Source organism: Chlorocebus sabaeus, chromosome 14, assembly GCF_047675955.1.
Source record: "Chlorocebus sabaeus isolate Y175 chromosome 14, mChlSab1.0.hap1, whole genome shotgun sequence".
NCBI lineage: Eukaryota > Metazoa > Chordata > Mammalia > Primates > Cercopithecidae > Chlorocebus > Chlorocebus sabaeus.
Genome location: NC_132917.1, coordinates 100056004 through 100071183, shown reverse-complemented (window position 1 = coordinate 100071183; position 15180 = coordinate 100056004). Strand labels below are relative to the sequence as shown.

The 15180-nt window shown below is 43.5% G+C and overlaps 1 protein-coding gene across 1 annotated transcript; it reads left to right on the top strand.

The window, feature by feature from the left end:
- The first annotated feature begins 1196 nt into the window (after positions 1-1196).
- LYG1 (lysozyme g1) lies at positions 1197-14197 on the top strand. The gene is made up of 5 exons (XM_073022722.1): positions 1197-1239; positions 4149-4295; positions 5421-5605; positions 13400-13532; positions 13709-14197. Exons 1-5 carry the CDS (start codon positions 1197-1199, stop codon positions 13825-13827), a joined length of 627 nt encoding a protein of 208 aa, XP_072878823.1. The 3' UTR covers positions 13828-14197.
- Positions 14198-15180: the final 983 nt, after the last annotated feature.

The following is a 15180-nucleotide window of genomic DNA, read 5'->3' as shown; positions in this document are numbered from 1 at the left end:
CTTCCTTAAAGCCTCTCTATTCTGAGATGTAATCTCTTCCTGGGTGTTTGAAAGAAACAACCCATACGATTAACCTCAAAACAAAAGAGATGAGAAAAGCGTCATGAAAGTACTAAGTGCCATGTTTATTTGCACAGTCCCACATGTAATGACAGTAATAATTCAAAATGCTAGGCTGCCGGGCTCTGCTGACTGGGGCAATGAAGACATACACGCTGGAGTGGGAGGGCTTGGTGGGAGGCGCTTTGGAGACAAGGGTCCCGAAACTCTACCTTTCCCTGAGGTCAACAGCAAACTATCCGGGGTGGTGTTTGTGTATTGGTTTGGTAGCCAGTAGGAGAACCAGGGCTGTCTGTACTCATGGAAGGTGACTAGGGGAATGGCGGGGATAAGAGAGAGAGAGCACATGAGCGGGTGCTCCATGGTGGCCAGGTGTTCATTCTCCAGTCTTGTGAGCACCTCATGAGTTCAATCCCGGGACCCCTGCCCATGAGCCAGCTTCTTGGGGATATGTTGGTGGAGGTAGCTCATCTCTCCATTCTCCCCAGGCTCCGGTCCAGGTTTGTTGCCACATTGGGGTTTTACAGAGGGAGAATGGGGAACACGGCTCAAGGCGATAAAGGGGGTCTGTGATTCCCGGCCGGGATTAGAGCAGTGGGAAATGTTTTCCAACCTGTGTACATTCCAGGGCACTGAGGAAAGTGTGGTCTTTCCTCAAACCTGATGAAGAAGGGACCTAAATTCCAAGAAATCACCCATACAAAATTCTCCTTTTGATAATGGAGATAATCAAGAGGCTCTTGGGATGAGGTATGAGCATCAGAAATTTGCTTTTCAGGGTCTGGAGGCAGGTCAGTATGTTTCTCCGTGGTTAAGATTCAAAGCTTCTTGCCTTCTTGAGAGAAAGTAGTTGGTAACTTGACTGTATGTTGAGTTCCTGTGGGCTGGGTAAGAGTCTTCTCATTTTTAGATTAATTGAAAGGATGAATGGAGTACTTACTTGTCCTACTTTTGTTTTTTACCACTATGATTCAAATCATTCATTTTCTTAGGTCAGATATGGGGAAATTTGTTCTTTTCACCCCTGCTTCTCTAGAAACATTACAGGTTGTTATGATGATGATTGACATTTTTGTATTCTCAAGCTATTTTTTGTTTTAAAAGTGTTTCAGGAGCCGTAGAGCCAGCTCGTCATCATGTCTGCGTTGTGGCTGCTGCTGGGCCTCCTTGCCCTGACGGGTGAGTGTGGCTGATTTTTCCAAATGACTTTGGAGATGGGAAGGATAGGCATAGGAACATAATGGCACTTCTAATACTTGAAAATGCAACAAAAACATTTTTTTTTTTTCCCTAAACTGTCTAACAAATCCCGGAGTTAGGAACAGCCACCAACAAGCAGCCTCTCCCCAAATGTCCCACAAAAGAGTGGAGTTCTCTGGAATGCAAGGTGGGCTTAAAACAGCACTGCTTGAAGCCAGACTTTAAATATACACCATCGACAGCTGCTCATTGTCCACTATAAAAAATGCCAAATTGAATTTCTTTCTAGAGCATATATTTCCATAGAAGAATTGAGGTGGTTGCCAGAATAAGACTAAAGAATAAGACTAATTCAAATAGAAAACCGGGATCAAGGTAACTGAGAACAGGTGACTAAGCTAAGTATTGAGGTTGATTTAGTTGCTGTGATTGAACTTCAGCTTTGCAGCTGGAGGAAAAAGGGAAAGTATTTGTTTTTGTTTGTTTTTGTTTTTGCTTTTTTAGGTGGAATTTTGCTCTTTCACCCAGGCTGGAGGGCAGTGGTGCAATCCCAGCTTACTGGAACATCTGCCTTCCAGTTTCAAGCGATTCTCTTGCCTCAGCCTCCCAAGTAGCGGGGATGACAGGCGCCTGCCACTACACCCGGCTAATTTTTGTATTTTTAGTAGAGACAGGGTTTCACCATGTTGGCCAGGCTGGTCTTGAACTCTTGACCTCGTGATCAGGCCTCCCAAAGTGCTGGGATTACAGGGTGATGCGCTGCGCCTGGCCTACTTGTTTTTTAATAAAAGGAGGAAGCAAAGTTCCTCAGGAGAAGCTATGTTTTCCTGACTCTAAATTCAATAAATTTCTCAGATGAGGTCTTATAGTCATTCATTTAGTTATTGACCCATTCATTCAACAAATATGTAAAAATGCCTACAAGGTGCTAAGCATTGGGACTACAAAGAACTTTGAGGATCAGAGAGGGTGGCTAGGGAGAGGTTCACAAGGCAGGAACCAAGGAGTGAAGGCAATCAACTGCAATACTAAGGGCATTTTTCACCAGTCATAAAGAGAAAGGTGCACTGTTTAAAAAATAAAAAAGAACGTCAGCTGGTTTAATTTTTAGTATATTCATAAAAGATCGAGTCTTTTCATTTCCACATTTCTCTTAGGTTACTTATCACAAGTTTGTAAAGTAGAAGTATTTACTCCAAAAGACGAGTATTTATTAACCCCATAAAGTTCTAAGAAAATAGAACCTGAAAATGCGTTTATGTAAATACACAGAACATGTGATTATATGCAATAGATATATCTCCCAACATCTGCAAATCATTAAGGTTTGATAATCTAATCTACTTTAAAGGATCAAATACATTGAAAAGAGTAATCGGGCTGGGTGCGGTGGCTCACGCCTGTAATCCCAGCACTTTGGGAGGTTGAGGCGGGCAAATCGCTTGAGCTGAGGAGTTTGAGACCAGCCTGGGCACCATGGCAAAACCCCATCTCTTCAAAAATTAGACAGGTGTGGTAGCTTGTGCCTGTGGTCCCAATTACTTGAGAGACTAAGGTGGCAGGACAGCTCAAGCCTGGGAGGTTGAGACTGTGGTGAGCCATGATCATGCCACTACACTCCAGCCTGGGTGGCAGTGAGACCCTGTCTATACATAAATGAATAAATAAAAAGGTAATCTAACGAGACATTCTTACAGCCTTATAATGGTGACGTGATTCTCAAAAGGAGCAATTTCCTGCCTACTGTAGGTATCTCAGTACTGGCTCATGTACCCCCATTCTGGTGTGAATTGTGGATATATTATAAATACTTGTGCACCCACCTTGTGTGAATTGTAGATCGAAATACTCGTGCACCCTCCTCCTGGGGTGAAGAGAAGGAACATTCTCCTCTTCAATGGCCTTTGTGAAATCCCGAGTGTCTGAAACCACTCCTCCCCTTCCGTGATGACTGGAATGACAGGTAGAGAGAGATGGAAAGGATAAAGAGAGAAAGGGAAGAAGTGGAAAGTGGGTGATCCCATGTGGAGACTGGTCCCATGCCTCTCTCCTTCACTCCCTTCTGCAGCCTTAGGCTCTTATGTAGAAGTGTACCTGAGAGAAAGTGTAGCCAGTCTCAAATCCCCATTTACAAGCAGTGCCTTACTTTGGATCTGGGTTGATATCCCAGAGACATCCAAGTTTTATACTTGTTTCTTCAGAGCAAACATAAATTTTTCATTAGAGCAACAAGTTAGCAGTATTTGACGGAGAAGTGCCCAGAGTTCATGTAAGATGAAAGATGAGGCCGGGCGTGGTGGCTCACGCCTGTCATCCCAGCACTTTGGGAGGCCGAGGCGGGCGGATCACTTGAGGTCAAAAGTTCGAGACCAGCCTGGCCAACATGGTGAAACCTCGTCTCTACTAAAAATACAAAAATTAGCTGGGTGTAGTGGCATGCACCTTTAATCCCAGCTACTCGGCTGAGGCAGGAGAATCACTTGAACCCAGGAGGCAGAGGTTGCAAACAGTAGAGATCGTGCCACTGCACTCTAGACTAGGCGACAGAGCCAGACTCCGTCTCAGAAAAAAAAAAAAAAAAAGTCAGATGAGGACTACTTTACAGGGAACAGATCCTCTCTGATGTGTTCCAAGACACCACCTGACAACATCAAAGGGTACCAGAGCTTTACAAAGAGTGTAACTGCTTCAGTAGCTCCAATAGTTACTCATGTCTAAAGGAAAGCAGGTGAGAATTGAGTATTGAGGAAATTTTTGTGATCATTTATTGGGATATGTCTCATTTAAATTTCAAAAGAGTTTCAGTTGCAGAGTGAAGGTGATGTAATTGATTTTATTATAGTTACTTTTATTAACGTAATTTTATTCATGGACAGCAGAATGATAAGAACTAGTTCCGTGCCTTAGGCTGAACTTTTCTCAACTTGTAGACTTGTCTGAAAGCAGCAACTGGGGATGCTATGGAAACATCCAAACCCTGGACACCCCTGGAGCATCTTGTGGGATTGGAAGACATCACGGCCTGAACTACTGTGGTAGTTATGAGCTCTCGCCCTCTCAACCTGTCCCCCGGCTCTCACTGTTTCCCATGCCTCACGCTACTGAGTGTCGGAAAGAGTTCCGGGTTCCGGGTATGGGGTCCCAAAGCTCTGCTTCTTGAACAAGTCACTTAGCTGCCTCCTGCATCCGTGGAAAGGGGGCTAGCAGTACAGTATTTACAGTGTCATTGTGAGCTCTGACCGACACAATGTGGATAAGGGTGCTTTTTATTTTTTGTTTTTATTTTTATTTTTTGAGATGAAGTTTCTGTCTTGTTGCCCAGGTTGGAGTGCAATGGTGTGATCTCGGGTCACTGCAGCCTCCACCTCCCAGGTTCAAGCAATTCTCCTCCCTCAGCCTCCCAAGTAGCTGGGATTACAGGCATGTGCCACCATGCCTGGCTAATTTTGTATTTTTAGTAGAGATGGGATTTCACCATGTTAGTCAGGCTGGTCTCAAACTCCTGACCTCAGGTGATCCTCCCTTTTTGGCCTCCCAAAGTGCTGGGATTACAGGTGTGAGCCACTGTGCCCGGTCGAGAGTTCTTTTTAAACCATAAAAGCACCTAGAAGGTAAGGCTAGCCAAGTAGATTAATATTGGCTTTCCTTTTGCCCAGCATTCTTATTATTTCAGAAAGGTTTAAACTCGCATGATTTCTTGGTGTCATTTAGGAGTGGAAAACCGTGCAATTGTGAACAAACTTGTTGAGGAACACTATCTAAAGACTTCTTGAAGGGTTTGGCAGAATTTCTCCTTCATGTCATGTTGCAGCTGATAGACAGGCACATTTTATTTTACTGGGGTGCTTAGAATGGGATCAATGGTTCCTATCGCCATGGAATTGTCCTGGGCGGGCCAGAGCAGCCCCTGAGAGCCCAGCCGAAGGGCACTGACAGCCATAGGGGACCCTGGCTCAGGAGATGCTGACTCAAGTTCACGGGAGGACAGTCCTAACCTCAGGTCAGGGAGCGGCCACTACTAAAGAGTTAAGACCAAAATCTGGGATTCTCAGTCCTCGACCACTACCCAGATCCTTGGGCTGTTCTTTCTCTTTTCCCTTGAGCTCCCGTTGCAGCCTAAGTCACACCAAGCTGCATCCTTCCTTTTGTGTTTGGTTTAGGAGTTCGTGCTTCTGAAAGGCTGGCTGAAATAGACATGCCATACCTCCTGAAACATCAACCCACGATGCAAACCATCGGCCAAAAGTACTGCATGGATCCTGCTGTGATCGCTGGTATCTTGTCCAGGAAGTCTCCTGGTGACAAAATTCTGGTCAATGTGGGCGATAGGACTAGCATGGTGCAGGTAACTCCCCATCTGTTGACACATGACCATTCTGCTATGTGGCACCACTGCTTTGTTTTTTGGATGATGGCAAAGCTTCGTAGAACACAGCATGAATGAGGCTCTTTAGAGCTGTGACAGTCAAAGTTCTGCCTAAGAGATATGAGCAGCAATATTTCTGCTTCATGTTGAGCCACAATTTCTTTTCACAGTAAATAATGCCATGTTTCCAGAATATCATCCGGGTCACCCTATTCTGGATTTCTGGACCTAAGTGGTCCAAGAGAAAGATCATGGATTAAATTTCTCCTCAGTGACTTTGTAGCCATGTGACCTTGAATAAACCATTTAATCTCACTGGGCCCTAGTTTCTCTACCTATAAAATGCCATTCTTACAGCATGATTATGAAGATTCCATGAAATAATGCAAAAAAAGTACCTGATATCCGTTGGATTCTCAAAAAATGTTAAATTTCTTTTCCTTTATCTTTTTTCTATACAATTCTTAGTTCTGAAGATTGAGTTTTAGTTTCGCATGAATTCTGCCTGGTATCACTTGTCAGATAGGGACTTCTGGGGAACTGGTCACTAATCCACTGTGGAATTAACTCTGCACCAGGGAATCAGTGATGGCAGGGTTGAGAATGAGGCTCGATTTTTTTCCATTGATCTCACATTGCTTTTGTGGTGGTTGTTGTTGAGGAACCTGTGAGTATTGCAGTCATTTTTTAAGATTTTGGGAAAATGTATTTCTTGATGATCTCTTCAAATTTGCTTCCCTTGACTTTTTTTTATGATACTTTTCAAGTACTTTCAAATACTTTATTTTACTTGGATTTGGAGACCCATCCAATAATCTGATGAGATGAGGTGAGGGGCACGCAATCCATCCTTGACAAGTGAGGAGATAGAATCACAAGGAAGGAGTCTCTGCTGCAGAGTCACATGGCGGCTGCAAGAGGCAGAACTGGGACCGAGGACAGTATTTTGTGATGTTAGGGCTGGGATCATTTCTGCTGTGCTGTTCTGTCTCCTTTGTAAAATCTGGTTTTTGAGGAAAGGATGAGTCTATCTCCTTTGAAGATGAAATAAGAATTCTCTAGATTTGGGCCAGGCATGGTGGCTCATGCCTATAATCCCAGCACTTTGGGAGGTTGAGGAAGGCGGATTACGTGAGGTCAGGAGTTCGAGACCAGCCCAGCCAACATGGTGAAACTCCATCTCTACTAAAATTCAAAAATTAGCTGGGCATGGTGGTGCATGCCTGTAATTCCAGCTACTTGGGAGGCTGAGGTGGGAGGATTGCTTGAACCTAGGAGGTGGAGGTTGCAGTGAGCTGAGATCGTGCCACTGCCCTCCAGCCTGGGCGACAGAGGGAAACTCCATCTCAAAAAAACAAACAAAAACAAAAAAGAGAATTCTCTAGATTTGGACATTTCTCCCAAATATGATGAAACCTACATGGAAGTGGTAATCAAAGGTATATAAGAAGGGTTAGAAGTCCCTTTAGACATTCAGACCATCTGGAAAAAGAATGACAAGTTCAGACAGAAAAAATCCTTTCTGGCCTGTTTGGAGGGTTTGCACTGGCAGGTTGAAGAAGGGCATCCCACTGCTACCTACACTAACTCAGTCATTAACTGAGTTACACCCTTATGCTGAAGCCGCAGTGAAATGTCTGCTCGTCCCTTCCTTAGCCCAAACCTTGAAACTTTATTACCTTTTTTCTTTGGCAAGAACACTTAACGTGAGATCTATCATCTTAACAGATTTTTTTTTTTTTTTTTTTTTTTTTTTTTTTTTTTTTAAAGACAGGGTCTGGCTCTGTCACCCAGGCTGGAGTATAGTGGCACGATCTTAGCTCACTGCAACCTCTGCCTCCTGGGCTCACGTGATCCTCCTCAGCCTCCTGAGTAGCTGGGACTGCAAGCATGCGCCACCATGCCTGGCTAATTTTTGTATTTTTTTGTGGAGATGGGGTTTCATCATGTTGCCCAGGCTAGTCTCGAACTCCTGGACTCAAGTGGTCTGCCTGCCTCAGCCTCCGAAAGTGCTGGGATTACAGGAGTGAGTCACTTTGCCTGGCCACAGATTTTTTGGTGGTTGTTGTTAAGTCTAGTTTACTGACTCTGGAAGCTTATTGTGCATATGAACACCTGGAGCTCTTGCTTACATGAGAATTCTGATTCAGTAGGTCTGAAATGGGGCCCAAAGTTCTGCAATTCTAATAAATAAGTTCTCAGTTGTTGCTGATGTTGCTGGTCCCTGGACCACATTTTAAGTAAAACCCGGGATATAGGTTTGGTCAATATGATGGGTGCTGCAAGCAGGGGTGGGGAGCCAAGGGATCAGAGAGTCCTTGCCTTATTTAGGGTGAGACATAGTTTCAGTTACAAAATAGGCTGGGCATAGTGGCTCATATCTTTAAAATCCCAGCACTTTGGGAGGCTGAGGTGGATGGATCATTTGAGGTCAGGAGTTTGAAACCAGCCTGGCCAACAAGGTGAAATCCTGTCTTTACTAAAAATACAAAAATTAGCCATGCAGCAGTGGCGGGGTGCCTGTAATCCCAGCTACTCAGGAGGCTGAGGCAGGAGAATCACTTGAGCCTGGGAGGCGGAGGTTGTGGTGAGCTGAAATCACACCACCGCACTCCAGTCTGGGTGAGAGACTGAGACCCTGTCTCCATTATTTTAATAATAATAATAATAATAATAATTAAGACAGGAGTCAAAAGGAATGTAGAAAAAGAGGGACATATTGAAATAACAAATTAAGATGATAGTAGCAACTACAAGATATTAATAATTGCAATAAATATAGAGGAAACCTACTGGTTTAAAGACACAGATGTATGAATGAGATTAAAAGCCCAAATTCAGATTTACATGATTTGTGTGAGAAACTCTTAAAGCATTTGAATATGCAAAAGTTTGAAGTAAGAGTATGGTAAAAAGAAGACCTACCAGGAATACAATAACCAAAATAATGTTGAGAACTATGATACATTAAATAAAATACACTTTAGAAGAAAAAATATTTGGGATGGAGAGAATCATGACATAACAAAAAGATTTAATTTGTTTAGGAAGTAAAGCAATTTAAAACAAATAGACGCCAGTAAAATAACCTCAAAATATATGCAGCATAAATTATTATTACTATAATAATAAACCCGCTATCATAGTAGGAAATTTTAACACATCTCTCTTGATTATTTACAGGTTATACAATAAACAAACCGGCAAAGATATAGAAGAAAAATAAGTAAAACAATTAACAGATGTAACAAGAACACAATTAACAGGCTTGATTGGCCGGGCGCGGTGGCTCAAGCCTGTAATCCCAGAACTTTGGGAGGCCGAGATGGGCGGATCACGAGGTCAGGAGATCGAGACCATCCTGGCTAACACGGTGAAACCCCGTCTCTACTAAAAATACAAAAAACTAGCCGGGCGAGGTGGCGGGTGCCTGTAGTCCCAGCTACTCAGGAGGCTGAGGCAGGAGAATGGCGTGAACCCGGGAGGCGGAGCTTGCAGTGAGCTGAGATCCGGCCACTGCACTCCAGTCCGGGCTACAGAGCAAGACTCCGTCTCAAAAAAAAAAAAAAAACCAAAAAAAAAAACAGGCTTGATTGTTAATTGGGGGAGGGAGGGAGAGCGGGATGGAAAAAGAGAGAGAGAAGGAGGGGGATATAATTATTTATGTATCCATTAGGATATATACAATTGTCTTATGCACATGAGAAACATTTTACAAAAGTTGCTCATATATCATCTATTAAAGAAACCCTCAAAAATTTCAGATCTCACAATAATACAATTATGCTAGAAGATAATTTTAAAAATTAAAAATATCTCTGATCATATGGATATTTAAACATACACACACACACATACACAACACTAAGTAACTCTTTAGGTTAAAGAAACAAATCATAGTGAAACTTAAAAATAACTAAAACAGGATGATAGAGAAACACTAGATATTAGAAACTATGAGATATGGTAAAAATGCTTTAAGGGAGATTTATAGTCACAAACCTAGTTTTTTTTTTTAAAAAAAAAAAAGCCTTTTTTTCTAATTTTTAGGTTCAGGGGTTTATGTGCAGGTTTGTTACGTAGGTAAACCTGTGTCGTGGGGGTTTGTTGTACAGATTATTTCATCGCCCAGGTATTAAGCCTAGTACCCATTAGTTACGTTTCCTGATTCTCTCCCTCCTCCCACCCTCCACCATCCAGTAGGCCCCAGTGTCTGTTGTTCCCCTCTGTGTGTCCATGTGTTCTCATCATCTGGCTCCCACTTATAAGCGAGAACATGTGGTATTTGGTTTTCTGTTCATGTGTTAGTTTGCTAAGGATAATGCTATCTACAGATGTGTAAGTGTACAATACAGTGTTGCTAATTATAGGCACAATGTCATACATCAGATCTCTAGGTCTTACTTGTCTTGCATAACTAAAATTTTATACCCATTAACTAGCAACTCCCAGTTTCCCTCTCCCCATCAGCCCCTGCAACCATCATTCTATTCTTTGCTTCTATGAACTTAACTATTTTAGATACCTCATGTAAGTGAAATCATGCAGTATTTGTTCTGTGACTGGCTTATTTCACTTACATAGTGTCCTCAAGGTTCATCTATGTTGTCACATAATGCAGAATTTCCTTCTTTTTAAGGTTGAATAATATTCTATGATATGTGTATACCACATTTTCTTTATTCATTCATCTGTCAGGTACACTTACGTCGTTTCTACCTCTTGGCTTTTGGGAATAGCTTTGCGATGAATGTGGGAGCTCAGATATCTCTTTGAGATCCTGATTCCAATTCTTTTGGATGAATACCCAGAAAGGGGATTACTAAATCATCTGGTATTCATTTTTACTTTTTTTTTTTTTATTTTTTGAGACAGAGTCTCACTCTTGTTGCCCAGGTTGGAGTACAATGGCACGATCTCAGCTCACTGCAGCCTCCACCTTCTGGGTTCAAGCAATGCTCCTGTCTCAGCCTCCCCAGTAGCTGGGATTACAGGCCCCCACCACCACAGTTGGCTAATTTTTGTATTTTAAGTAGAGATGGGGTTTCACCATTTTGGCCAGGCAGGTCTCAAACGCCTGCCTGGTGATCCAGCCGCCTTGGCCTCCCAAAGTTCTGGGATTACAGGTGTGAGCCACTGCACCCAGCCCATATGGTAGTTCTAATTTTAATTTTTTGAGAAACCACAATATAGTTTTCCATGGTAGCTGCACCATTTCGCATTGCCATCAACAATGTACAATGATTCCAGTTTCTCTACATCCTCACCAACCCTCGTTGTCTTAGTCTGTTTTCTGTTGCTTTTTACAGAATAAGCAACATAAAATAACATGGATACCTCAATATGGGTAATTTATGAAAAATAAAATTTATGTCTTACAGTTCTGGAGGCTAGGGACCCCAAGGTCAAGGGGACACATCTGGTAGAGCCTTCTTGCTGGTGGGGACTCTTTGCAGAGTCCCAAGGTGGCTCAGGGCCTCCCATGGTGAGTGGCTGAGTGTGCTGGCTTAGTCTCTCTTCCTCTTCTTAAAAAGCCTCCAGCCCCACTCCTGTGAGAACCCTTAACCCCCTAACCCATTAATCTGTGGGAAAAGACAGATCAGACTGCTACTGTGTCTATATAGAAAGAAGTAGACGTAAGAGACTCCATTTTGTTCTGTATTTGAGATGCTGTTAATCTATGACCGACCCAACCTTGTCCTTGCAAGAGACACGTGCTGTGGGGACTCAAGGTTTAACGGATTTTGGGCTGTGCAGGGTGTGCTTTGTTAAACAAGTGCCTGAAGGCAGCTTGCTGGTTAAAAGTTATCACCATTTTCTTAATCTCAAGTACCCAGGCACACAGCACTGCCAAAGGTCGCAGGGACTTCTGGGTAGGAAAGCTAGGTATTGTCCAAGGTTTCTCCCTATGTGATAGTCTGATATATGGCCTCGTGGGAAGGGAAAGGCCTGATCGTCCCCCCGCCTGACACCCGTGAAGGGTCTGTGCTGAGGAGGACTAGTACAAGAGGAAAGAAGGCCTCCTGGCAGTTGAGATAGAGAAAAGCATCTGTCTCCTGCCCGTCCCTGGGCAATGGAACATCTCGGTGAAAAACCCGATTGTATGTTCTGTTTACTGAGAAAGGAGAAAAACGCCTTAGGGTGAAAGGTGGGACTTGCTAGCGGCAATGCTGCTCTTTATGCACTAAAAAGGTTTATGGAGATGTTTACATATGCATATCAAGGCACAGCACTTTTCCTTAAACTTACGTCACAGAGATCTTTATTCATATGTCTTACTGCTGACCTCCTCCCTACGATGATCCTATTATCCTGCCACCTCCCTTTTTCTAAGATGGTAAAGATAATGATCAATAAATACTGAGGGAACTCAGAGACCGGTGCCCACGTGGGTCCTCTGTATGCTGAGCTCCGGTCCCCTGGGCCCACCTTTTCTTTCTTTGTACTTTGTCTCTGTGTCTCATTTCTTTTCTCAAGTCTCTTGTTCCACCTAACGAGAAACGCCCACAGGTGTGGAGGGGCAGGCCACCCCTTCATTAATCTATGAATAGATTAATCTAATCACCTCTTAAAGGCCCCACCTCTCAATACTGTCACATCGGTGATTAAGTTTCAACATGAGTTTCACAGGGGACAAACATTCAAATTATAGCACCGGTCTTTTGCATTTTTGCATGACAGTAGCTATTCTAACTGGTATAAATAGCTTTACTGTTTGATCTCCAGGTGCTGTTGGAGGGCCAGGTCAAGTTCTTGACTTTGCCACACAAAAGAGTTGGGGCACAAGTCCGAAGTAAAAGTAGGCGAAGAAGTTTATTGCAAAGTAAAAGTACACTCTGGTAGCTGGGTGGAGAATGAGACGACAGCCTCATGTGACATGGGGAAATCCCTTCCAGGAAAGCTTGTATGATTATTCGTATGAGAGAGGGGATGGCTGTTGCTGTTATGCATGTTTCGGGGTCTCCTGCATGCACGAGTGCTATTGCTTTGCATGCTAGCACATATATCGTGTGTCTCAGTATTTGAATTCTCTACCCAGGGATGTGCTTTTTTTTTCACTCTTACAATGAGCGTAGGTCAACCCAAGGACACTCATCATGGGTTTCTGTGCTTGCATGGATCTGGGGATTTTCCCTTCTGTTCTTTGTCCTGCTTACCGCAGATTTTTTAAAAATATTTATTTATTTATTTATTTATTTTTAGACAGAGTCTCACTCTGTCACCCAGGCTATGCAGTGGAGCAATCATGGCTTACTGCAACCTCCGCCTCCCAGGCTTAATCGATCCATCCTGTTAGGCTCAGGTGATCCTCCCACCTCAGCCTCCCAAGTAGCTGGGACTATAGGCGCACACCACGACGCCCAGCTAAGTTTTGTATTTTTTGTAGAGATGAAGTTCTCCCATGTTGCTGAGGCTCATCTCGAACTCCGGAGCTTAAGTGATCCACCTGCCTCAGCCTCCCAAAGTGCTGGGATTACAGGCACGAGCCACCGTGCCTGGCACTGTAGGATATTCTGACCATGAGTCCTGAATGTAGTTTGTGCACCGTCAGTGGTTTGTTCTCTCCACCTCTCTGGTAAATTTGTTCCCCATAAGGGAGGCTATGACCATCGTATCTAACCTACCTCACAGGGAGACTGAAGGTGGCATTGGTTCCATCAAAGGTGAAAGGAGAATAAGAGAAAGGAAAGGAACAAGCGCCACTGAGCCCAAGAAGGCAGATCACCCTCCCACCCAGCTTACGTGGCTTGTCCTCTGCCTCCCTCCTTCCAGGAACCTGGCTCTCACGCTCCCGCAGACTGGATTAGTGAGTCTCAGGCTTCCCAGATGACTGAAGCTCTGACTACTAGAATCAAAGAAATCCAGAGGAGGTTTCCAACCTGGAGCCCTGACCAGTACCTGAGAGGTACGTGTAATGCTGTCAGTCAGTTGTCTCAAGCACAGAATTAATAGGGACAAATGTATTACAGTGCACCAGATTCCCCAGCTGCCTCCTGATAGGCAGTTAGTAAAGAGACTCAGAGTTAACTGCTGAGCTGAGTACCCTAGGTCAGTATGAACCTATCATCTCGTGCATTTCAGGTGGACTCTGCGCCTACAGTGGGGGTGCTGGCTATGTCCAAAGCAGCCAGGACCTGAGCTGTGACTTCTGCAATGACGTCCTTGCACGAGCCAAGTACCACAAGAGACATGGCTTCTAACACCTCAGAGGAAACCCAAGACCGTGATCACATGTGCAGCCTCAAATGTTACACGGATAAAACTAGCCAAGGCCGCCTGTAACTGGGAATCTGAGTTTAACCTAAAAGTTGTTAAAATAACATGAATCACATTAAAGGAAGGATTTTCACCTGCATTTATGATATGTAGTGTCTGTCTGTGTGGATCAAGGGCCGTGTTTCTTTAAAGGCATTCTCGTGGACATTAGCCGTGCTGTGGGTTTCTGTGAAGTGAATTTTATTTTTCACTGACTAGCGTTGCCATATTTAGCAAACAAAAATATAGGAAGCCCAGGTTAAATTTGAATTCCAGATAAATGACAAGTAATTGTTTAGTATAAGTCCCACGCAATATTTGGAACACATTTATACTAACAAATTACTAACTGTTTATTTAAAATTCAAAATTATCTCGACTTCCTGTATTTTATCTGGCAATCCTATCATTAACTTCTTTGATAAAAGTCAGTGTTTCAAATTTTAATTGAAAAATTTTGCCAGGCACGGTGGCTTATGCCTGTAATCCCAGCATTTTGGGAGGCTGAGGCGGACGGATCACGAGGTCAGGACATCGAGACCATCCTGGCTAACATGGTGAAACCCCGTCTCGACTAAAAATACAAAAAATTAGCCAGGCATGGTGGTGGGCACCTGTAGTCCCAGCTACTCAGGAGGCTGAGGCAGGAGAATGGCGTGAAACTGGGAGGCAGAGGTTGCAGTGAGCCGAGATCGGGCCACTGCACTCCAGCCTGGGCGACAGAGCGAGACACCGTCTCAAAAAAAAAAAAAAAAAAAAAAAAAAAGAAAAAGAAAATTTTTGATGAGAAAAAGGATAAGATGGCAGCCAGCCCCATCTACTGCATGAAATGGCTTCTGGAAAGTCACTTGCTAACTTTCTGGCATCATCTTAACCCTAGAATTGTCTCTCTGTCATGAAAGCTATTGTCTCCTTTCCTTTCCTGGACAACTGAACCTTCTCCTACACCCAAACTCCCTAATTTTCCTGCCCAAATTATCTCTAACTCAGCTAAACTATTCCCTTGTTTGGGGGCACTTAAGTCACCAAGAGAGCCGGGCCATGGGAGGTAATTCGTCAGCCAGAGCTGCCCACAAGTACATTAGCTGTGCACTGTACTAGTAAATTACTGAATTTGAAGATTTATATTCTATAAAAGTTATTCATGTCCCATTCTATCATCTGTACAAATCAGCACTTTACAGATTGATAAAGATGATATAGCAACTAACGAATCCTACTGAATCCTCTATCTGCAGGTACTGCATTAAGAACTATAAAACCAGGATGCAAAGACATTGTCCTTGTCCACAAAGGCT